General features: G+C 37.8%; 1 protein-coding gene across 4 annotated transcripts in view; it reads left to right on the top strand.

The window, feature by feature from the left end:
- Positions 1–25,051, top strand: part of LOC105485564 (roundabout guidance receptor 1) — a 1,159,905-nt gene that overhangs the window by 1,083,499 nt on the left and 51,355 nt on the right. For all 4 annotated transcript variants that reach the window (XM_071092571.1, XM_071092572.1, XM_071092573.1 and 1 more), the window contains 9 exons: positions 2,091–2,296; positions 3,812–3,893; positions 4,068–4,236; positions 4,321–4,487; positions 10,621–10,742; positions 11,542–11,773; positions 13,304–13,425; positions 16,096–16,267; positions 21,360–21,557. In XM_071092571.1, coding sequence (XP_070948672.1) covers positions 2,091–2,296; positions 3,812–3,893; positions 4,068–4,236; positions 4,321–4,487; positions 10,621–10,742; positions 11,542–11,773; positions 13,304–13,425; positions 16,096–16,267; positions 21,360–21,557 — 1,470 coding nt within the window. The remainder of the gene's footprint in view (positions 1–2,090; positions 2,297–3,811; positions 3,894–4,067; positions 4,237–4,320; positions 4,488–10,620; positions 10,743–11,541; positions 11,774–13,303; positions 13,426–16,095; positions 16,268–21,359; positions 21,558–25,051) is intronic.

Here is a 25,051-nt window from a genome sequence, read left to right on the forward strand (position 1 = left end):
TTACCCAGACTGGTTTTGAACTCCTAGGCTTAAGCAATCCACGTTCCTTGGCCACCCAAAGTGCTGGATTACAGGCGTGAGCCCCAGTGCCTGGACAGATCTTTCATCTCTGATTTGCATAATAGTTTGTTGTTGTTGTTGTTTTACCAAAGAGGACACTAGCGATACTACAGTACATATATATGTCAGCCTTTTGCAGTTAGCCAAGCACTCCCTTATCTGTTCCATGTAAATATGCATAACAATGCCCTTCCTGAGATATTTAGAAAAACGTATTATTATGCTTAGTTTGTGGATTTAAAACAATACAAAACTGAGGCTTAGAGAATTTAAGGAACTTGCCCAAAGACATATGGCAGATGCTAGAGCTGATCCTTTTCTTTTATTGCTTTATTTTTGTTAAGTATGCATTGTATTGTAAATTATATGGAAACAATGACATCAATAACTGGGTTGGGATGGAATGGGGAGGTGTGGATGACACTAAATAAAATACAAATATCAAAGAACCGTAAGGGTAAAGAACATAGAATATATTCCCAGATATTGGATTGTTTCTAAATATGATAAGACTATCAAATTTAAACCATCCTTCTATTAGACTTAATTATAATCAGTTATAAAGAATACTCCTGCTAAGTTTCAAACTCTAGCCTTCTAATTCACCCCTTCGTATTGCAAACTTCACCCTAGTAACCAAGACATAGAAGAGAATTGAAAGATTAGAGTGGAAATGCGCTCCATTGCTTTCCTCTTTATCTTTTCTTTTCTTTTTCTTTAGTTTGCATGCACAAAACTAATATTTATTGCATGGCAAATGAGGAACAAATTAAAGTGTGACTCCAGCTTGTGGAAATCTTTGGTGCATAAAACTTCGACCATGACAGATCCAGCTTTGAAAATTATTGCCTCCAAAATTTAGTTACTCTGGCAACCAGTTTTCTTTAACCAGGCAACTTAGAATCTTTCTTTGTACATTCGTGTCTTTTAAAAATTTTCATTAACATCCAGAATTTTCAAGTTGATTAATTAAAGAAAATTTCTGAAATTTAGTTTTTAAGTCATTAAAAAAAAAAAAAAAAAACACTGTAGAGTTTCATATAAATTGCCTAAATCAGGGGATGGGAACGCCTCTTCAGTGTAGGATTTATTCTAGTTCCAACACAGTTGTGTTTTCCCCTAAAAAGGACTTCATGCCAGATAAAGGTTTTAGATTTTAGACTTTTTTCGTGTAATCATAGGGATAATTGTATTTACACATAATAAAATTGCCTCTCGTTATTTTCCGTAGTACGTTATAACTGTTATCTAAGGTAACGGAGTTAGCTGAGGCACGTTCCCAATCCTATTAAACCCAATAGAGCAGCACAGTATTTGCCAAGTTAGAACATCATTTTGACTTGTCTTTTGGATCAGCCAACCAACAATGTATTTGGGCAATTTTCCAGTTTCTTTGAATTCATTACAATTGGGTAATTTTCACCCATGTATATTGTAATAGAAAGAATTACAGGATAAAAAGGCACAGGGAACTCAATCATACTGATTTATTGAATTATGAAAATCCAATGCACTTTTTTGGATCCAAAATTGTTAAACATTCTGGTATGGTACCATGTTTCTTTTTTTCTGTTGTACGAAACACTTACGAAATGTCAGTTTGGTTTTGCTTCATTCGTTACAATTTCTCTCATATGTTTCCTTGAGAGGAATGGTTTTTTGTTGTTGTTGTTGTTATGTTGTGTTTTTTCATATTTTTAAGTTTAAAAAGTACAGTATTCCATTATCACGACTCTGTATCTACTTTACCATCCACAATCCTAATTCCAGAGTTCTTTAAATAGGCCTCTTGACAGTGCAGCCAGCTCAGTGAGTGGTTGGTCATTCGAACGTAGCACATTGTATCTCCTTTTAATATTCTGAATCAGTGCATCCTATAAATGCATTTTGAATAATGCATGTCTCCTACTTTAATTACTTGTTTAATTATCTTTAGTTTGTTTCAAAGCCTAGAGCAACTGCTGTTGCTTGGATGATTAGAAAATTGCTTCCAGTTGCAGAAATCTATTTCCTGTTGTTTCTTCTGGCAGTGATTGCAGATCGGCCTCCCCCGGTTATTCGACAAGGTCCCGTGAATCAGACTGTAGCTGTGGATGGCACTTTAGTCCTCAGCTGTGTGGCCACAGGCAGTCCAGTGCCCACAATTCTGTGGAGAAAGGATGGAGTCCTCGTTTCAACCCAAGACTCTCGAATCAAACAGTTGGAGAATGGAGTGCTGCAGATCCGATATGCTAAGGTACCTTGGAATGGCACCTGGGGTTTCTTGTTTTGTTTCACTTTGTTTCTGCCTCCAACAACTGGCATTGAAATTTCAAACTTTGCAGTTAATGAAATGTTAAATGAAGAGTAGTAATATATTTTTAATTTGATGTTTTATTTTTTTCAGATATTTCATTGTGTATGTTTGAGATGATTTAACTCATAATTTAGTCCATGGCAGATAATTTAAGGTTATATGGAGGAGAAGAAAAAAAAGGATTTCTGAGAACCTACCGAGGAAACTAGATGAGGGTTTGTGAGAGAATAAATGTCTTCAAAGTAGTGGTATGATGTAGTCCTTCCATAAGGCATCTTTTAAGATATTTACCTGTATCATTTTATGTGCAATATACTTCGATAGTTGTTCTATTGTAAATATTTGTTTCATCATTTTGCAATGGCAAAACTATATATGCAAACAAAAGCCATAAAGCAATGTACACACCGAGTGTACAATTCAAATCAGAATGCTAAATGATGGAAAACCCACAGGTTTGTAGGAACCATTTAAGGATTTACTTTCACAGGGTGTCACATCCCATGCCTGCTCTTTCAGGACTTTATTGTTTTGATTTTTCTTCTTTTTTTAGGTCAAGATCAGACCAGCTCCTGAGGCATATGAAAGAATGGTCCTGACAGCAATAAACATAACTTTCTGTTGCTTGATTTCCTAGTGTGGGTGGTTCCTTTGGAGCACGGGATCAGCATCACAGTTCACTTTAAGTGCCACAGCAGTTAATATGTTGTGCTACTTTGTGACCTGGTTATTGCAATTGCCAGAGCAAGATGACAACATTCTTTCTTTATCAGATGTTACTTGAAGACGGTTATTAGCTTGAGCAGAAGTAGATGGGTTTATTCTGCTGCTGCTGATTTCAGAGTTGAACGTGTGGCCTGTTTGCTCTCTGTCAGTCAGTTTTTAAAGAGGAACAAGAGTGTTCATTCCAGCTCGAGTCTGGCTTTGTACTTCTTAAACTGCCTTAAGTTCCAGGTTTGAAAACCCAGGAAAGTCAGTCTTTTAAGAAAAAATTCTGTGATTCCCATCCTTTTTCTGTTGATCTCATATATCCATATAGGTATAACAGATAAAATATAAAGGCAAGAATAGCCATTGGTTAAGCTTTATCAGCCTTATTATATGACTTACTAAACATAAAGATATATTTTAGCAATAAATATTAATGCTTTGAATTTGAAGAGTTGTATGCCTTACCTTAGGAATTATTGTCCCTGAGACTGATGATAATATATGCTAATGCAATTAAATATTTCTTATTCTACCATTAGAACAATCATATAAAATCTCTTTTTTTCTATATTGATGTAATATTTTCCCTCACATTCAATAAAAATATATTAAGGGGAAGTTTCTGGTTAGTGAATTTTAATGCAGTTATCCATATTCATGGATCATATACAAACCTGTAATTGCGTTTTCAGCCCAGTGACTTCTTGATTTTTCCAAATATTTATTTTTTGTCTGCCTTCTCAGCTGGGTGATACTGGTCGGTACACCTGCATTGCATCAACCCCCAGTGGTGAAGCAACATGGAGTGCCTACATTGAAGTCCAAGGTAAATTAAATGGTATATTTCCCTTAAAGTAATGCTTAAAATGCAGTTATTTACTTACTGGGATATTAATGAAGTAAATGTCCTGTTCCCTGAGTAGGTGTATGAATATGTTATCTGCATTTATATGTGTATGTGTAAACATCTTTTATTTTGGCCTTTTTTCCCACTTTTTAGAATTTGGAGTTCCAGTTCAGCCTCCAAGACCCACTGACCCAAATTTAATCCCTAGTGCCCCATCAAAACCCGAAGTTACAGATGTCAGCAGAAATACAGTAACATTATCATGGCAACCAAATCTGAATTCAGGAGCAACTCCAACATCTTATATTATAGAAGCCTTCAGGTAGAGTGAAGGAGATGCTTCCTAGTTGTTCTTTTTTGATTCGCCATTAAATACGCATGTTCTAACCTGTGTGTCTGTCCTTAGCCATGCATCTGGTAGCAGCTGGCAGACCGTAGCAGAGAATGTGAAAACAGAAACATTTGCCATTAAAGGACTCAAACCTAATGCAATTTACCTTTTCCTTGTGAGGGCAGCTAATGCATATGGAATTAGTGATCCAAGTCAAATATCAGATCCAGTGAAAACACAAGGTAAATATTGATTTACTTAACCCTGTGACACCTACTTATCCTTAGATGTTGTAATTGCACAAATGACTTGTGTTACATGCTACAATTGTACATTTACAGTCTGTTGTTCAGGTTGCCCAAGTTGCTTAATTAATTTTTAATATGCAAACACAGTGTCTACAAACTTTATTATTTTCTGGACTAAGCATACAAACATAAGATGGATTAACAAAGAGAACTGTTTCTCATAAAATTACCAATATACCAAGACAAAAGTATGATGTGAGGAGATGGAAAGTACAATGATGGTAACCAGAGACTGGGAAGGGTAGTAGGGTGGCTGTGGGGAGAGGGGATGGTTAATGGGTACAAAAAAAAAATAGTTAGATAGAATGAATAAGATCTAGTATTAGATAGCAATAGGGTGACTATAGTCAACAATAATTTATTGAACACTTTTAAATAACTAAAGTATAATTGGAATGTTTGTAACACAAAAAAAGGATAAATGATTGAGGTGATGGATAGCCCATTTACCCTCATGTGATTATTATGCATTATATGCCTATATCAAAATTTCTCATGTACCCATAAATATATACACCTGTTAGGACCCATAAATTTAAAAATACGTGAATATTTGTGTATTCCATTCAATTTCCTGAATTTTAAATATAGTAACATATAGGTGTACAATCTTAATCATATTATAATTGTATTTAAAATTAACTGAATTTTATTTATATATAAGTTCAGTACTTATAACCTTCTGGATGAATTTTTACATTACAATCCTAATCAGATAATACTCTCTTGAGATCACATGAATGTAGGAGATATCTGGAAACTTGTTATTAATTCCTCTGTCCAGTTAAACTCCAACAAGCATGGAGAAAATACTTTAGGTCTTTATTTTGTTTGGCCTGTCTTTATTGTCAGTTATATATGAGCCATAATATAAGAAACTTTTAAATGAAAAACACCTACGTTTTGGTCAAAGCTGGGTTTGCAAAACAGATAAAAGAAAAACGGACATGTTTAAAGCTACTTCTAGAACATTTAAAACTGGAAATTTTGTTCCTTTGGACCAAATTTTGGGTATTCTGCATTTTATCTTTTGTGAACAGAAATTACTTTTAGCTTTTAACAGACGGATTATTTTCATCTCTCCACACTCTTGCTCATCCTATTATTTTAGTGCTCTAATAGGAGTAAAATTAATATACTGGAAAAAAAGGAGATGAATTTGAATCATCCTTGACCTTTTATTTTTGGAAAAAAAAAAAAACACATGTCATTGTAAATAAAATGTGCTTGTTTTTATATTAGTAAAGAAAGGTAATTTTAGAGGGGAATGATTCGAAGTATAAAATTATTTTCTCAACATACAGAGGGATAGTGTTTCTATCTTAAGGAAACAAAGGAAAAAGAAAAAAAATAGACTTGGTTATTTTAATAGAAACAAGTTATACACGAGATGACTGAGACTTAAACTCCTTTGTTGCTGGTTTGGGAGAGCGGTCTGCCAGCCATGTTGCTGTTTTGTTACTTCAAGTATGTACATAAACAGTCTTTTTGGAAGCACTTCTTGTTTCAGAATTTGCAGAAAAAGCACACCAAGTTGTAGAGCATACCCACGTGTGTCTCTTGTGTGACTGTAACACACCCATAGCTCATATTTGCTATTATGAATCACCTTTCCAGGAGCCTTAAGGCAGTCTGAGGTTTTTGATATTAGATACACATTTGTAAGGAATGTAGACCCAATGACAGCTGTAAAATGAATTTAAACATTTGTCCCCAGTACAATGGTCTCCAGCCAGTAGACTGTAACTGAAAGTTTTTGGCGACTGCAGCTTAACTCTGTTTTGTCCTGTATTCACATGCATGATTCCGTAATATGTAACCTCATTTGTAAGTGAGGAGTGAGTTAGCATTCTGTCTGAACATTCATTTAGTCTTTTTAACATTTCTGTCAATTTGCCTTTGTATATGCATAGATAGTGGAACAATGTGTATAGTCTGTTCTCACGCTGCTAATAAAGAACTGCCCCGAGACTGGACAATTTATAAAGTTAAGAGGTTTAATTGACTCGCAGTTCAGCGTGGCTGGGGAGGCCTCAGAAAACTGACAATCATGGCAGAAGGGGAAAGTAACACGTCCCGCTTCGCATGGTGGCAGCGAGAAGTGCCGAGCAAAAGTGAGCAGAGCCCCTTATAAAACCATCAGATCTCATGAGAACTCACTCACTATCACGAGAACAGCAGCACGGCGGTGACTACTCCATGATTTAATTACCTCCTACCGAGTCCCTCCCGTGACACGTGGGGATTATGAGAACTACAGTTCAAGATGAGATTTGGGTGGGGACACAGCCAAGCCATAGCGATCCAAGTATAATGCATCCTTGTCAACTGGAAGACTGGAAACGTAGAGAAACAGGCGTACAATTGTGAAATCAAACACATGTTTTTAATTTCAGCTCCTCAGTCTACTAGCTGCGTGGCCTTGAGCAAGTTAGTCAACCCTTGTGAGTTTCCTCACCTTTAAAATGGGGCTGCACATAATTCCGCAGGATTGGACAAGGAATAAATTAATCAATATATAAGTACATAAGATGCAGATTTGTGTTTTATTTTCCATAAAATCTATTATTGGACTTGTATGTCTTTTAGTGTCAGGACTAAAAGGAAGTTCATAAAATTTGAGGGTATCATAAAACTGAGAAAGACAGCTAGTATGCCAAATGAGAGAATCAGAATTAAATATAGCTCAACAGATTGGACTGATGGGAGAGTGCTCACTATTAAAGTTAATAGAGCAAATTAAAAAGTCGGGTACTTGAACTTGGGTTTAAAAAATTACCTGTAAAAGGATAGACTAAAGACAGCAGGCTTACGGGAGGTATATGCGTGCGTGTCGGGGCTCTCAGAATGGTCCGACTTTAAATTAAACACCCGTCTGAACCTACTGAGGGATGTAGTTGCCAAGAGAGCAAATGTAGTCTTAGCTGGCACTAGAATTATGCCTGGATCAAGTAATTTTTCTCTCTTTACTTAGAACTATTCCATTCATGAACGGAGTAATGTGTTTGTTCTGGACACTACATTTTCAGATGGACTTTTAAGAGGAGGACAATAAGGATAGGCGATGAGGCCGCACGAAAGGCTGAAAATCACATCATATGAAAAGACATTCAAGGATCTGGGCATGGTTAGGCCAGAAAGTAATAACATCAGAGCAGACATGACATCTTTTCCTTAACGTTTTAAGAAACTGCCGTATGGAAGAGTCATGCTTTTTCTAGCTTGAGGCAACAGCAAAGGGCCCATGAGAAGTAAAATTGAGGCACGTATCTCACCTATTCTTGGACCTCATTTGAGGCTGTAAGCCCAGGATTATAACTGTAATAAGAACCTGGGGAGTAACCTGCCAAAAAAATTTCACTGGAGGGAACAGAACGCATACACAGTAAGGAGAAAAATGAGGGGTGAGGAAATTCAAGAAGGACTTGTTGGAAAGTGATTCCTAAAGGAGCAGGCATAATTTCTCTAACCATTTCTGGAATATGGTTGCAAAAGAATCTTCCCCAAGTGTAGATACATATGAATGAGCTGGAGTCAAAAGCTAAAGGTGCACAGATACAGGGCACAGGTTCCCTGTACAGGAATCAGGTAGACCTATGTCATGGTTGGAGTCAGAGCCTTGCTATGTGGTGATCAACGTGTGTTTTCCCAAAGGCAAGATGTGATGATGCAAGGAAGATGGGATGAGCACCTGGCAGGTGGGGGTGGTGGCCATCATCGCTGAGATGCGGCTGTTGTTATCGTTGTTCGTTGCTATGATTCTTCACCCACGTGTCCTGTCTGTGCATCATTCTTGGACCCTAGGATGTACAGATACACAGAACATATATATCATACCTAAGGTGATACCAGTTATCATCAGTGAGTGGGGCCTGGATAGTCTCCCCTCGGAGGTTGTGTATGTGAAGTTTTCACGTTGGGGGAAACAGTTGGCTGGAGCAGTTAGGTTTTCCTTAAGTCAATTGTGAATATTGGGAAAGACCTTTTACATTGTCATACATTTCTTTCAGGAGGTAGAGAACAAAAACAGTAAGAGGATCAATTTGTAAGCTTCTCAAAATTATTTTATTAGGTGTCACTTTCCCTTTTTCTCTCCGATGAGAACGTTTCTATTATGATATTATAGACTCCTGTTGCTGTCATGGGTACTAAGTGGGAGAATCTAGCAATTTCCATGAAGGAACTGACTGGTGGGTTTATCTCCTATTAGAGGAATTCGGGATTGGGATGCAGACCATGGCAGTTACAGATAAAATGGTTATTTCTGTATTTGAGGAGACTTTCTGAAAGGGAGATGATTTTGTGAGGATGGGAGCTTACGTATGAGGGAGATATTTGGAAGCTGACATGATGTGTGTGTTTTCCACATGTGAATACATTTTAATTGAACCTATGTTTATTAAGCAACACTTATGTATATGGCACTATGCTATATACCATGGGTCCACAATCCCTGCTCTCAGGAAAAGCACTTTTTATGTCTAATACAAGACAGCTTTTACCACAGCCCTCAGGATTAGCTGCCTTTGATATTACCATTTGAAGCACAAGGAAACTGGGGAATAATGAGGTTAAGAAATTGTTCCAATGTTATGCGGTTTTTAAGTTGCTGAGGTGGTGTGCAAACCCAAGTCTGTTTTATTCCAAGTATTTCAGTCTTATCTTAGAAATGGATGGCAGTTTAAGTCATAGGAGCAAATGATACCAGTGGATAAGGAAGAGATGGAAAGCTGATGGTCAAGTGTTTACTACATAGAGGCTGTGATAATAGTTATCCTGAGGGCAGATCCTAGCCAAAAATATTGGTAAAGTAAGATGAAGTACAGAATTATCCCAGTTCTTTTTTTTTTTATCTTGTTTATTTATCAGCTTAATTTCTAGGTTAAGTATAAAAACAACCAAACAATATGTAAGAGTGTTTGATGTCCATCTTGATGTCATTTCTTCCACTTGCCTAGCTTCCCTGGACTTCATCCGAGATACTTAGCAGTCTCATTCTTAGTATTCCTGCTTTTGCTTTCTACCCAAGATCAATTCTTTGAAGGTATTTAATGATTCAGTAAACTAAAATTCTCATTTTAATTTTTTTATATAATATGGAATAATCTGGAATGTAGGTGCCCACATGCAATACTTTGAGAAAGAGAATTCTGAAGTCCAAAAAACATTTTCTTCACTTCCTCCCAAGCATTCCCTGTTACTGTTATAAACAAAGCAAAACACCTGTTTAGAAAACCGCTTCAGAAATGGGCAAATGTTTTTTGAGTGTAGACTTTAAGAAGCTTATTAAAAAAAAAATTAGCGTTAGTAGCCATTTCATTCTTACTGTGTTCTTAGTTTCCTTTCTAAAATTTGGGGGCTGCTGTGATTAAGAACTCTTTATTAAACCTTCTTTACGATGACACAATAACTAAACTAAATCATCATCAATTACATAAATGTTAAGTACTTTTTTCTCATGAATCTAATCAGATTGATTTTATTTTACTTCCTTGGTGGCATCTGTATCACCTCCATTGTAGCCACTAACTTACCATATACCTTATATGAGAAAATATCCAAGTTCATCTTAATGATGTAAAGTATCTGACTTCTTTCTGTTCTTGGTTTCCACTAACCATATCTCCTTTCTTTTCATGGCTTAGCCACTCTGCTGCAATTGCAGTCTCTTTTCTGTCTTGTATAGTTAGGACCACTACAGGTTTTCATAAACTCAGAGGGCATTGCACTAGTGCCCTCATTTTCATCAGGAAAGTGATCATGGCATGGTAGGAGGAGCCACTCAATGTTGCTATTTGCCATTGTTGTCTTTGCTTCCTGCTCTTTTTGACTTTCTATAATACGTGTCCTCTGCATTCTCTCTCTCTCTGTATGTCTATCCCCTCTTACTTTCCTGATCCTAATAAAAAGGTTAAATTATTATTATTTTTTTTTTTTCTGAATCACAGCCTGGCCTGTATTCTACTTAACTGAGAGTTGCTATGAATGAAAAGTTTGTTTTACCATGCTTTCATTCAGTTCAGTAGCATTGTGTAGAAACTGACACAGTTTTCTTGAATTGTTGTAGATGTTCCACCAACAAGCCAGGGGGTGGACCACAAGCAGGTCCAGAGAGAGCTGGGGAATGTTGTTCTGCACCTCCACAACCCTACCATCCTTTCTTCCTCTTCCATGGAAGTGCACTGGACAGTGAGTTGTTACAATATTTGATCTCAGTTTTCCTAAGCGTCTGGGAGATCATTATAATGCATATAAAATGTAACTATCTGTTGCCTACTTGTACATTAATGATAACTTTACAGTGTAACACTGTTTATTACAGTGCTTATTAGTTGGGCTTTAAACAGAAAAATGTTGCATCTTGAGCCTATTTTTTTCTTATTGTGCTGCAGTAGTGAACTTGACCTGTCTCAGGAAAGAAACAGATAGTATTAACTATGATATGTAACTTGTGATAGGATCATTATTACATGAATCTTTTAAACTTGGAGATATTTCCAAGTAGTGTTAAGTAGGCTTTTAAAATCAGAGAGTCATCAAACATTTTAGCTTCTCATCCCCTTGGCCCAGGTGTGTCTTACATGCAGTGTTAGAGCTGCCATCAGGCCTCACATTTCTGCATGAAGCATAGAAGTTAATGCCACAGAAATTTGTATCACCTTACAAAAGATAGTGGATTTTTTTCAGTATTCTACTTACTTGAATGTTTTAGCTGAAGATTTACAAAAGATAGTGGATTTTTTTCAGTATTTTACTTACTTGAATGTTTTAGCTGAAGATTCTTTTGGATTTTCTATGAGCACACTCATGTTGTCCACATTCTAATGAGTTTTATTTTTTCCTTTCTAATTCTGACACATTTCTTGTGTAAGAATGTGGGATGAAGCCAGACAGAATTTTGTGCATTTTATAACATTTAATTTTTATTGTTTTCTAATGAACCAGTAAAATAGTATGAATAATTACATTTTACTTGTCTTTTTAATAGGTAGATCAACAGTCTCAGTATATACAAGGATATAAAATTCTCTATCGGCCGTCTGGAGCCAACCACGGAGAATCAGACTGGTTAGTTTTCGAAGTGAGGACCCCAACCAAAAACAGTGTGGTTATCCCTGATCTCAGAAAGGGAGTCAACTATGAAATTAAGGCTCGCCCTTTTTTTAATGAATTTCAAGGAGCAGATAGTGAAATCAAGTTCGCCAAGACCCTGGAAGAAGGCAAGTATGATGAAGCGTATGATTTCCATGCAGTGCAGTATATTTGTTAGGATTGTACTGGCTTAATTTAAATTGTTAGAATGTTAAGAGTGGCATTAATTATTAACTTTCTTGACATTGAACATACATTTTGCTAACAGTATTTGTTTATTTAGAAAACTAGAAAAGCAAAATGCTATAATAGTTGACTTGCTTCAATAGTGGCCTGCCTACAAATGTGCAAATGTGAACATTATATTACTTAAGGATATACAGAAATTTATTCAGAACTAAAATTCACATTTAAAAATGAAATTGTTTTCCATTTGGTTTATTTTACATTCAGCATTTTCTATTTGTTTGTTTTGATCCATGATTGGAGTAATGTGTTGATTTGCCCAGGACTTTCTGAGATTAACATTTTTTTTTGTTTGTTTTTTGTTTTTGAGACGGAGTCTCGCTCTGTGGCCCAGGCTGGAGTGAGCGGCGCCATTTTGGCTCCCTGCAAGCTCCGCCCCCCGGGTTCCCGCCATTCTCCTGCCTCAGCCTCCCGAGGAGCTGGGACCACAGGCGCCGCCACCGCGCCCGGCTAGTTTTTTGTATTTTTAGTAGAGACGGGGTTTCACCGTGTTCGCCAGGATGGTCTCCATCTCCTGACCTCGGGATGCGCCCGCCTCGGCCTCCCAAAGTGCTGGGATTACAGGCCTGAGCCACCGCGCCCGGCCGGGATTAACATTTTCTTCCTAAATCTCATCTCTCTTAAAACACCTCAGTTCTAGACAAACCACTATAGCTGACCACCCTATTCCTAGAAATTAAACAATATTTACATAAAGGTAAAAGATTACATTAAATTACAGCATGATATTTCCCAACATGTCTTTGTCGCTTTGGCTGTATAAATAATTATGATGAATGATTAACATTCATTTTCATGCTTTTGAACATTTTGAGGGAGAACAGGAGACTAGAGTTACAGGGTGGAAGAAATAGGAATTGTCCTGGGAGGTTTGGTGGGAACAAGGTGTTTAACTTTGGTTATGGAAAATTCACAGTGGCAGTTAATTAGCATTGAGTGAGGAACAACTTGGGTAGTTTGGGACTATTCAGACTTGGATGAAATACATCTTTAAAACATATGCAGCGGGGCACAGTGGCTCACGCCTGTAATCCAAGCACTTTGGGAGGCTGAGGCGGTGGATCACCTGAAGTCAGGAGTTTGAGACCAGCCTGGCCAAAGTGGTGAAACCCCGTCTCTATTAAAAATACAAAAATCAGCGGGGCGTGGTGGCGGCGCCTGTAATCCCAGCTACTCAGGGGGCTGAGGCAGGAGAATCGCTTGAACCCGGGAGCGGGAGGTTGCAGTGAGCTGGGATCATATCACTGTACTACATACAGCCTGGACGACAGGGGGAGACTCCGTCCCCCCAAAAAAAAAAAAGCATATGTTGAAATAATATTAAATATTTATTATTGGTTTTGATATTAATAACCCGCTTTCAGTGTTCTCTAGCACATTGTAATAACCTACCTTTTAAAACAATTTAATAGCACCCAGTGCCCCACCCCAAGGTGTAACCGTATCGAAGAATGATGGAAACGGAACTGCAATTCTGGTTAGTTGGCAGCCACCTCCAGAAGGCACCCAAAATGGAATGGTCCAAGAGTATAAGGTATGAGAAGAATGTGTGGGTACGAATGTCCTGATGGACAGCCCCCGCCATTCACAAAGAAAAAGCTGGTGTGTGTTTGTGGATATTTGGCGCCATCTGCTGGTCCAAATAGCAACATGTAAATTATTTTTAAAACGCTTTCTTGTTTATTCAGTGATTTTGAAATTCTGATTCAGTTGGTCTGACAGGGGCCCTTGGACATATATTTCGGTGAATCTTTTGGCGATTCTGATGTGCGTTCTTAGTTAAGGCCCAAATAAGACTGTACATGTTCTTCTGAGTAGCAAATTAATCTGTACAGTAACCAAGTATCCTGAGCCGAATTTTATTTTATTTTCAAAATAGTTTTAAAAACAAATTGAGAAACCTCTTTATGAAATGTGTGTATATTAACAGTGTGGTTTTTAAAGTATTTAAAAGACTTCCATAAGTGCACTGTGGATGTTTTCATATGTTTCAAATAAGATTTTCTAGCATAATTGAGGCATTAAAAGTCTCTGTACTTTTAAGTGTTTTCTTAAGAGTTTCAAGGCTGTCTCCATACTGAGGATTGACAGGATACTATGTGTCAGTCTAGGAAAATAGAATGTTATAGAAGATTTTTAAGGATTTAAAATGAGATGATGTCTCAGCTCTCAAGGTAAACTGTGGAATGTAGGCATTTTCACCTAAGAGTCAAAACTCATTTCTCTCCTGAAGAAATGCAAAAGGGTGGATTTCACTTAACTTCACGGTCAATTTAAAATAATAAAATGCCTTGCTGAACCTGATTGACTGGTACAAAATCAGTTTGTGGCTTTGGTTCAGCTGTATAATGTAATTGGGGTTTAAAAAAAAAATCACAAAAGAGTCTTTATTTCTGGCCGGGCGCGGTGGCTCACGCCTGTAATCCCAGCACTTTGGGAGGCCGAGGCGGGCGGATCACAAGGTCAGGAGATCGAGACCACGGTGAAACCCCATCTCTACTAAAAATACAAAAAATTAGCTCGGTGTAGTGGCGGCGCCTGTGGTCCCAGCTCCTCGGGAGGCTGAGGCAGGAGAATGGCGTGAACCCGGGAGGCGGAGCTTGCAGGGAGCCGAGATGGCGCCGCTCACTCCAGCCTGGGAGACAGAGCGAGACTCCGTCTCAAAAAACAAAAACAAAAACAAAGCAAAACAAAACAAAAAAGAGTCTTTATTTCCAAATGGTCAGCTCCTCGTATAGGGTCTGACCATTTCTTGGTATTATGTATTGAAACTGTATTAAAATAATACTAACTTTCAAAGAAAAAAGTAAAAGGATAAATGATGGAGGAGACTTAGATTTCTTTTAAATCTCACTTCCTATTACAGTTTAGACAATTGTGTACTTAAAGTTAATGGTATATATTGCTTGAGGACATCATAAAGAATTCAGAGCATGTCAGTTGGGCGTGGTGGCTCACCCCTGTAATCCCAGCACTTTGAGAGGCCAGCCTGGCCAACATGGTGAAACCCCATCTCTACTAAATATACAAAAATTAGCTGGGTGTGGTGGTGCACACCTTTAATCCCAGCTACTCAGGAGGCTGAGGCAGGAGGATCACTGGAACCCAGGAGGTGGAAGCTGCACTAAGCCAAGATGGCAGCACTACACTGCAGCCTGGGCGACAGAGCAAGACTCCATCTCAAATAATAATAGTAATAATGTGCATGTTTTTCTATAGATCATTTTCTTACGGAAACTGAGTTTGAACATTGTCATGCACCATATCCAAGTTCTTACACGTCGCAGAAAATCACTTGGTGATGAATCTTTTAGTGAAATTTAAAACAAGGATTATAGTATAGTTTGAAAATCTCAATTTCTTGAGAATAGTTTTTGATCACAAATATTATTAGCCAAGTTAATCAGGTAGCTCTAACTTTCCCATTAGAAGAAAGGTTTTTTCACATCAAATACGTATTGCTATTCTTTATGATCTCGTGGATGCTGTGAAGCACTGATAGTCCCATTTAAATAGACGATCGGAGGGCGAACTTTCCCTCACCAACAATACAGTTCAGTGTACCGGAGGGTGAATAGAATCCTGGGATGAGGCTTACCCCTTCTGTGCAGTTTTGTTTTTAATAATCTTAGTTGTGCAAACTGCTTTAGCGTATTCAGAAGCTCTCCTTCCTTTTCAGTCAGCTACTCTTAGTAAACTGTGATGTGCCAGTGTCAGTGCCAGGCAGATTGATCCCAGAGAACGATTGAAGTAAAGTACGAGACTTGGAGTTTCCTACTCATTTTTGTTTTACAATATCTGGTCATCATGCCTAGAATGCAAATGTTGAATGGTATTCTTCTTGATCTGCATAGACACAGCTATCGGCGAGCTACTTATTTATCTGGCAAATAATGTCTTGTTAAGAAATCCTAATGAAGTAGGCTGATGGAAACTTCTACCTTCAAGCACAGATTTGTAGACTTACCTGATACAGCCTTTTAAAAGTATATGAGAAAGTAATAAAGACACCTTGAAACTACTTTTACCATTAAATTTGAATAGAAGATTGTTCATAGAACTAGATTTTAGGGAAAAATGACTTTGGAAACTTCTTATGGTAGCGCATGACCGTTTTGAACTCTGTCTAGGTCTAAAACTGCAATCCTGTGTTGATCTTTGCATTAATGTAGGTAATTTACAGCTTGACTTTCGCTTCTTACAGGTTTGGTGTCTGGGCAATGAAACTCGATACCACATAAACAAAACAGTGGACGGTTCCACCTTTTCTGTGGTCATTCCCTTTCTCGTTCCTGGAATCCGATACAGTGTGGAAGTGGCAGCCAGCACTGGGGCTGGGCCCGGGGTGAAGAGTGAGCCTCAGTTCATCCAGCTGGGTGAGTGTCAGTGTGGATCCAGTTTGACAGTCTTTCACTCTACCATGTGGTCCCGCCTTGCTCTTCTGCATTTGGCTGAGCCACCGCCATTGCTAATTTAATAGAATATGGAATATGGCTTAGAGCTACAAAAAGGTGTTAGCTTTACTTAAAATATAGGGGAGAGAGACAGAGAGAGAGAGAGAGAGAGAGAGACTAGATGCAGATATATAGACATAGATATCTCAACTAAACTTGAACATATCCAAGCACACATTTTTGATATTTCAAGCAAAAGGCTGTCCATATTCAATGTTATGCTAATCCTGTCCTAGATAATGTTTTTATCTATTCAACAAATCCTATTTATTAAGCACCAAGGATACCTCCGTGAACATGAAAGACAGTCTGTACCTTCATGGAACTCACGGTTGCTTGGATTTAAAATCAAACAGGCCGGGCGCGGTGGCTCACTCCTGTAATCCCAACACTTTGGGAGGCCAAGGTGGGCAGATCACGAGGTCAGAAAATCGAGACCATCCTGGCTATCAGGGTGAAACCCCGTCTCTACTAAAAATACAAAAAAAAAATAGCCGGGCGTGGTGGCGGCGCTTGTAGTCCCAGCTATGCGGGAGGCTGAGGCAGGAGAATGGCGTGAACCTGGGAGGTGGAGCTTGCAGTGAGCTGAGATTGCATTGCTGCACGCCATTCTGGGTGACAGAGTGAGACGCCATCTCAAAAAAAAAAAATCCAACAAGCAAACTTCTATTTAAAACTTAAACCAGGTATTAGAAGTTTATAGCAATGACCAATTTATATTTACATGTAGTGTCTATTTAAAATTATAATTGCTTATTATAGCAAAAGATAGATTGAGATGACAAGAAGTATTAAAATATGTTTATATGCTGATTGCTTAGAAAGTTAAATACAATTTGTGCCTCAAACATAGTTAGATGAATTAAAAAAAAAAAAATCAAAAGCTTCATTACCACGGTTCACTCTAGGCAATATAGCATGAACATAAAGTACAAATTAGTAAGTGCATGGTAGTAAATTCTAAAACAAACAGCAAAACAATGACAAAATACCATTGTAACTGAAAAGGAAGAAGAAAGGTTCAAATATTTAGAAGCTGTGTTTAAATTATGAATGATGCCAAGAAGTATATAGCACCTTTATGTTTTTGTCTTCCAGATCAGAGGTTAAGCATTAGTAGTATTTTATTACTAGTGAAATATTAGTATATGTTACTAATATTACAATCAGTTGTTCAATCATCAAAAGGGATCCGATGTATGAAGCTTTGTATTTCACAATTACATACTATTTTTGCATGTTAATAATATTGATGACATCCTGGAGATCATTTCAAAACAAAATTAAGAATCACCTGGTTTTCGTAAACTTCCTTGCTATACTTAAAGAACTTCACATTTATTTTGAAGAATATTATTGATGTTCCGTTGTTTAGACAATGCGAGTTGCAGTAATAGATACATTTGCAGAATTTCTATCCTATGATACAATAAATCTACCAAAGTCCACTTGTGGGGTGAGGACTCTGTTCCACACAGACATTGAGGATCATAGGTGGATGAGTTAGCCTCTTTATCACAGGGCTTCTGAAGTGGACCCGGGGTCTGCAGCAAGGGGAGGAAAGAAACACATCATCTATGGGAGTGTTCAATGGTACAGGTCTAGACAGGGTGCCGCTCACTCCCCCAGTGTGACTACAAGCAGATGAATGGGGTCACTACAAAACTAAGTCACTGGCCAGGAAGCCTCCTCCCAACAGCTCCATTAGATGAGAGTTCCATTCAAGCTTTTAGGGAAAACGTGCTCTCTCTTTCACAGCCGTAGGCTAAAATTTGATTTTTTGCACTCATGTTACCACTAAAGAACTTCTCCATGTAACTCAAAACGTCCTGTTCTCCAAAAACTAGTAAAACAAAATATTTTTTAAAACAATAACCAATGATTATATATAGAAATAAAACTTTTAAACAAAAATAGCTCCTGGTTTGTTTGAAGCAGCACAAGAAACCATAACAAAATGAGTTGCTTGATGCATCTGTTGCAAATTTATATAAGATGTGGAGGAAAACAGTTTAGATTGAGCAAATAGTTGATATTCAAATATTTGCCCAATTTTGTTAAATTTCAGTATGAATTTATTAACATTGAAATAAGTTAACATTATGATGACTATATATATTATTGTTGCTTACCTATTTTTATGACTGAAGATTATTTAGTTCTATTTTTTGGAAGATAAATTGGGAAAATGACCAGGTATAATTTTATTTATTTAAGATTGAAACCATGGGGGCCAAATTGGTTTCCTTGAAATTATAAATGAGTTCCATTTTTCCATCTCCTAATATAGGCTCAGCTGCAGGGAGACAAAGACTGAGCTAGCGAGTGCCTGTTTTAATTCATTAGTCATACCACACTTGAGTCTGTTAAGTCCATCTGGTTGCTTGCACAGGACCTCTCTTGGATGTTTCCATATTATCTGAGGCTACCCATCTTAACCTTGCACAAATAGCCATGAAATCTATAAACCTAGCAGATACAAAGAATGTATTAGGAATAAGAAGAACAGGTCTGCTTGGTGAACTTTAAGAGGATGAAGTGCTCTTAGGATAACCAGAGGTAATAAAAGAGTCTGGAACATGAAATAAAACTTTCATTCAACAAACAGAGAAAGGCAGGTAACTGCTTGTGAAAATAGGTTTTTCACCCTCTATAGAATGAGATCTGGAATTCTGTTCAAGAAAAAAGCAAACTGAAAAACCACACACACTCGTACAACATGAGAAGGAATTTAGCCATTTTGCATTGAAAGGGGTGCAGTTTTCCTGAAGGCTGTTTCCTTCATCATTGAACGCTGCTTATTTTTCCTTCCAGTTTTCTTATCAAGATGCAATGCCATTTAATAAGAAAAATATCCATTGAAAGAAGAATGCATAAAAAAATGTTATTCATGTGTAATGAGTTATACCAATTATCTTTCTGGAAAAAAATGTATTTTGGATTGAAAAATATTTCTCTCTTAAAGCAGATTGTATTAGCAGAATTGCTGTATTTCTTTCTAATTTGGTCTTAAGGTCTCTCTTTGCAGAGTGGCTATAAACTCTAGTCCTGCCCTGACAGGGCTTTGGAGAATTTGGTTGTGGGTGTTCACTTTGTGCCTTTCACAGGATGCTTTTTAATTCTGGCAAACAGCATAACGCCTCAGTGTTCCACACATGACCAGGTGTTCCTCGCACAGGAAACTTGTTTATACCGGCAGATGTCCCTGTGGCTTTCATCTGACCTGTGTCCAGCTTATTCCTGTCAATATGACCCCTCCTAGGAGAGCCTTGACTGGGAGGAAAGTTAAAACCTTCCAGTGTGTTGCTTAGATGAGACTCAGAGGAGGCAACACAACAAAAACACATGCAGTAACTGAAGCAGTTTGTTACTCACAGATCCATGGGACAGAGGGTGTGCCGACAAGGGCCGATGAGGCCACCGGGGCAGTGTGCTCAACCAGCAGGTGGGGGTCCAGAGAGGGGAGACCTAGGCACTGAGGCCTTTTTGCCCTTGCAGGTATTACCCAGGCAGGTTTCCTTTGGGGAGTTCCAACTGGCGGGTTCTTAGAGCAAATGGCACAAGTTCCATGGGGTCACATTCTGTCTGAGAACGGTCACTGTGGCATATCTGCACAGTCCATGAGGGGTGTGGCGTCACTGGGGTGAGTCAAGGAAGTTGTGTCTACATATCCCATAGGGAAGTGGTCACCAAAAGTCAGTCGTGTAAGGCAGATATACCTGGATTGACCATGTTGAGGAGCTGGAGGGAAGCAGGGAACTGGAAATTGTCAAGGGTATCAGTGAGACACCTGTGAGAAGGTTAAACTTAGATTCAAAATCAATGCTGAGGCTACATAAAATTTTAAGAACTCATGACAACAATATGTATCAGAGTCAAATGTTTAATAGTAAGAAAGCACCAATCCTAATGAAATGGGCCAACACCTTCTTGTTTCACCAGATGTGGTGGGGGAAGAACATCAAAATTGCAGACAGAGGTGAGCATTCTGCACAGTGGGCACCCTCAGGGTTGATACCACTCAGTGCCAACAAAATTAGGTATTGCTTTGGTGATACAGCCTCCAGTTCTCTACAGCAACTTTGCAGACCTCTTGTGTGATTGGGTGTTATGGTGGGCTTGAAAAAACTCAGTAGGCTTAAAACATAAATGTAAACTAAGTACATTTTATTAGCCGTATATTCCATCAATTTTTTAATATTGAATGAAAATGGCCAGCAGAAAATATGAGCCCTTTTGACTATTCATCACCCTTGATATTATAATTCTTTTACATATTCAACACTATTTTGTCTGTTGCTCACCGTGATTGTTATTTTAATGGAGAAATTATCCATGGCTCTTCCAATGGTAACATTATGTTAATTTTTCTTTGGGTTTTCCTGATCCTGAATTGTATAGGTCTTTCTGAACTTACGTTAATTAATGTGTTTCTAAGACAATTAAATGTCTTACAATATAGTGTTAGTGTCGGGGGTACATACACACGTATAGAGACTTTTCCATATCTAGCTTAGAGAGGAAATAAAATTTTCTTTTTTTTAGAACATACTATTTAAGCATGCCTATAGAAATCTGAGAAAGTTTATATCTTGTCTGTAAATACTTATTAAATATTCCTTATTTGCACATGTATTATTTGTACGTGTATGAAAGTATTTCATTTTTTTAGTGTTATGTTTTTGTATTTTTCTCAGTTAGCGCTGTCCTGTGAGACTTAATCTAAGCAGTAACCTGCAGAGCTCTTTGGGTGGGAAAGAGAAGCAGGTGCCATTGCTTTCGTCTTTAAGCATGATTCTGTACAGCTGCCTCGCTTGCTTTGAGTTGAAATAAATAGCATTGTGCAGTTTTGCTGAAAACAGTATGAACTGTTTTGTTTGACGGTGGTGAGTGGTGTGAGAGGAAAAACAGAAATCATTATCCAGAAATTAACAAAGCAGTGGCAGCCACAAGTGAGTGCGTGCGTTATTGCGTTGAGTCTGAAGCCCACATTAATCAGAAGATGGCTTTTCAGATTCCCACGGAAACCCCGTGTCACCCGAGGACCAAGTCAGCCTGGCTCAGCAGATTTCTGACGTCGTGAAGCAGCCGGCCTTCATAGCAGGTATCGGAGCGGCCTGCTGGATCATCCTCATGGTCTTCAGCATCTGGCTTTATCGACACCGCAAGAAGAGGAACGGACTGACTAGCACTTACGCGGGTATCAGAAAAGGTATTCGCTTTCCCAAGGTTTTCATGTTTTAATGTTTCTAAAACTCTTGATTTTAATATTTGATTCCAAATGATTCATGATTATGCATATCCTCTAAAAATTTCTTAATATATAAAGATTTTCAAAAGTGCGTTTATGGTGCTGTGGTATCCACATACTAACTTCTCTTACGTAGCAGAACTGCAAATAGAGTTGATTAGTTTCTTAGGGCTCAGTTCCTTTAAAATAGATTTCGCCAAGGTAGGTCTACCTTTGGCTGTTAGACCATTTCCCTTTTCTCTTAGGGAATTATTTTATTGCCTTATGTTCTTGAGGGAAATTTTTAATGTCCTTGTTATTGGAATTATAAACGCAACCTTGAAACAATCTCACGCAGTTTCAGAGGAGACACCATTACCCTCTGTGAAGCAAAATAGAAAATACTGCCATTTGATTATGTATAAAATACTCCTTTCTTGGTGAATATGGAAGGCGTGACTGAGTGATGTACTGTTGCTTAGGGAGAGAAGAGGGTTAGTCCATTTTTATTATTGTAAAGTTGCGAAATGGAATATGTGTATGCTGTTACTTAGTGATGGTGATTTTGTTACAAATATGTTTGCAGTTTTAAAAAAGACAGCTTACTTGGCCACTATTAATATTTACAATTTTAAAGATGACCCAAATATGCCAAGATTTTCACAGATACTTTTGCTACTTATCCTTAAACTCCGAAGCCTGCTGATACTTTTGTGTTTTGTATTCTCAAAGGAAATTGTTAACAGTGTCATACAGACAATGCTCCCTGCCCCTTTGATATCTTCATCAATTCTGAGCCTCAGATCTTGGCTGTAGGTTAGGTTAGATGGTTGTAAGTCGCAGTTTTCAGGGACACCGAGTTTATGTCATTAGTCCAACAAGATCACTTTTAGTACCCCATTCTTGCTCTCAGAATTGTACTGACTAAGTGGCAGATTATACAAATTAGAGGTCCCATCCTTCAGTCTCATGCAACAGCTTTGCTTTGCTGCAAAGCAAATTTAAAGAGGATTTCCAATTAAAAAAAAAGTCTTCTACCATCACCAACTTTTCCCCCCAATTTTCTACATAAGTGAACATTTCTTACACATGTTGGCCAGATTATTTCCCTGACCAATTACATGACAAAGTCAGAATTTTTCATGTTAGCTAGAACTTGAATGTCCCTACGCATAGATAAAACAGTACGGGACAGCAATCTAAAATATTTGTGTTCTCCGTCACAAGGGGACTCAGCAAGAGTCAACACAAATGCGTCACTAATACTATAAAACTAAATCTCCTTGCCACCTGCCTGTGGCTCAGCAGCAGTCTCTTCATGTACATACATTTGCTTTAGCATTATCATCCTTAAATATGTGTTTTTCAGATATGTGTCCTATCTAGGGATGAAGCAGTATGTCAATATTCCCGCCTGTGAAATGGAAAATGAGGGCTTGGAGGTTACTGAAATGAGAACTGGCGCTCATTATGTATACAAAGTAGAAGAATGTCAGGCACATGTTACCATATAAAACCTTTGACTAAAAATAATGGTAGACAAGGGGTTTTTGGGTGTCTTTGTGTGGTGGAGCGGGGAAGGGGTAGGGTGTTAGGGGTAGAAGATGTTTGGAAAGCTGATTTGAATGAGGAAAAGGGTGACTAATTAACATATAGATGTGGAGTCTCTTGAATTCATCATCAAAAGACCTCCATCATCAACTCTGTTTTGCTAATAGCCAGTCGGTGGAATCCTGGGTTTCTTATGAGGTGCCATAGCTACGTGATGATACTAATTTAATGCTCTACGTTGTCTTGAACTCTAGAAATGTGACATGCAACTCTCCTTCCAACTGAAATGTTTCTCTTTCTTTACTAACGTACTTTGAGCATGCCGAGAAATGCCTATGTCCTCTTTGTGCAAAACCTATTAAACTAATACCATTGTCCTTTCAACTTAGCTTGTGTTTAAGCAGAAATCATAGAACATAATTACAAATGTAATTTGATGAGCATTTGATTCTGCTTTCTTCACTTTGTCCTGTTGGCACTTTTTCATAATTTTGTTTCTATGCAATTTTTTAAGTGCATTTTGAGATCTTAAATTTTCTATGCCAAAGTCAATGCCAGTAATTTTAAGAAAAAAGAAAGTGAAATATTTTAAAGAATAAAAAATGTAAAAGAGCCCATTGACCTGTAAAACATCAAGCCAGAGTGTAACTTTGGGGGAATAGTGAGTCTATTTAACATTTCCCCCTTACGTTTAGCTATCGGTGTGACATCTGCCAGTTGGCTGGGTACCCCCTGCCACATGCATTCACAGAGTGTACCAGCATCACTTAGGGACACAGAGAGTTTATTATATTATTGGAAGCTTTGAAAATTAAGTTGCTATTTGGTGTGCTAGCAGTGAAAATTTCATTTACATTGACCTCCTTTTCATCTCTTCTTCAGTTCCTCAAAGTGGGGTTAGCAGTTAGCTAGGAGAGGTAATGACAAGGACCTTTCATATTTTCCCAGTGTCCTTGTGATTGCAAATTAATGTTCAGGCACTCCATTCTTGCTTGAATAGCTTTAGTTTCAAATGCACCTTTCATTTTTTTTTTTTTTAATATGAAGACTTGTTACTATGGCTCTGAATTTTTGAATGTAGCTAAATTACACTGACTCTGAAAAGACCTGACTGAAAAAAAAAATACAATAGGATTCTTAAAACAGGGATTGCTGTGCTGCAAACGAAGGCCAGGGTATAAATTGGGGATGCAGCACTGAGGTTTTTGCTTTTGTTCTTTCTAGTATGCTCAGAGATAAAGTGTCTGGGTAAGAACTGGCAATTGTAGAGGATGCTATAGCCTTTCAGTTTGCAACCCCGAGTGCTCCGATTTTACAGTAAATTTCCTGGAGATGTCCTAATGTGAAATAGAAAATATAATTCTGGCAGCGTTTTGATACATGATAAGTAATCAATATTCTAGTTTGTTTGTACTAAAGATTATTTTAAAGAAACTTTAATCTTAAAGGGAATAACATATATTTCCTTGCTTTTTTTTTTTTTTTTTTAACCAGAGCAGCGTTTACTTTAATTTAACATGAAGAGATTGGAACTAAGTCAATCTCCTCCCTCTATGAAATGACATGGAAATTGCTCTGCCGTTATCCAACCCCCCAGGAATGGGAGAAGATAGGAAAAGTAGGGGAGGAATGGCTGCTACTTTTGAGGTCTGCAGTTCAATTTCAGGCATTATTGATTAGATTAAGATTTATAACTGCAGAGGGAGTGCCGGTTGTCAGAAGGGTGTTATTGTTCTATTGTTTAGCTTCCACTGTGGTATTAAAAGAATGCCCAGTCTACTTCTAGGAAGCTTCTAAAAGTAAACTCAAAGAAATTAGAATTTAAAATTCCAGTTTTTTCTGTCCATTCACAAATTTTTATGATGATAAGAAATGTCATTTATGTGATAAGACGTCAGGCATTTCCGCTCAGCGAAACAGTTAAA

This window comes from Macaca nemestrina, chromosome 2, assembly GCF_043159975.1.
Source record: "Macaca nemestrina isolate mMacNem1 chromosome 2, mMacNem.hap1, whole genome shotgun sequence".
NCBI lineage: Eukaryota > Metazoa > Chordata > Mammalia > Primates > Cercopithecidae > Macaca > Macaca nemestrina.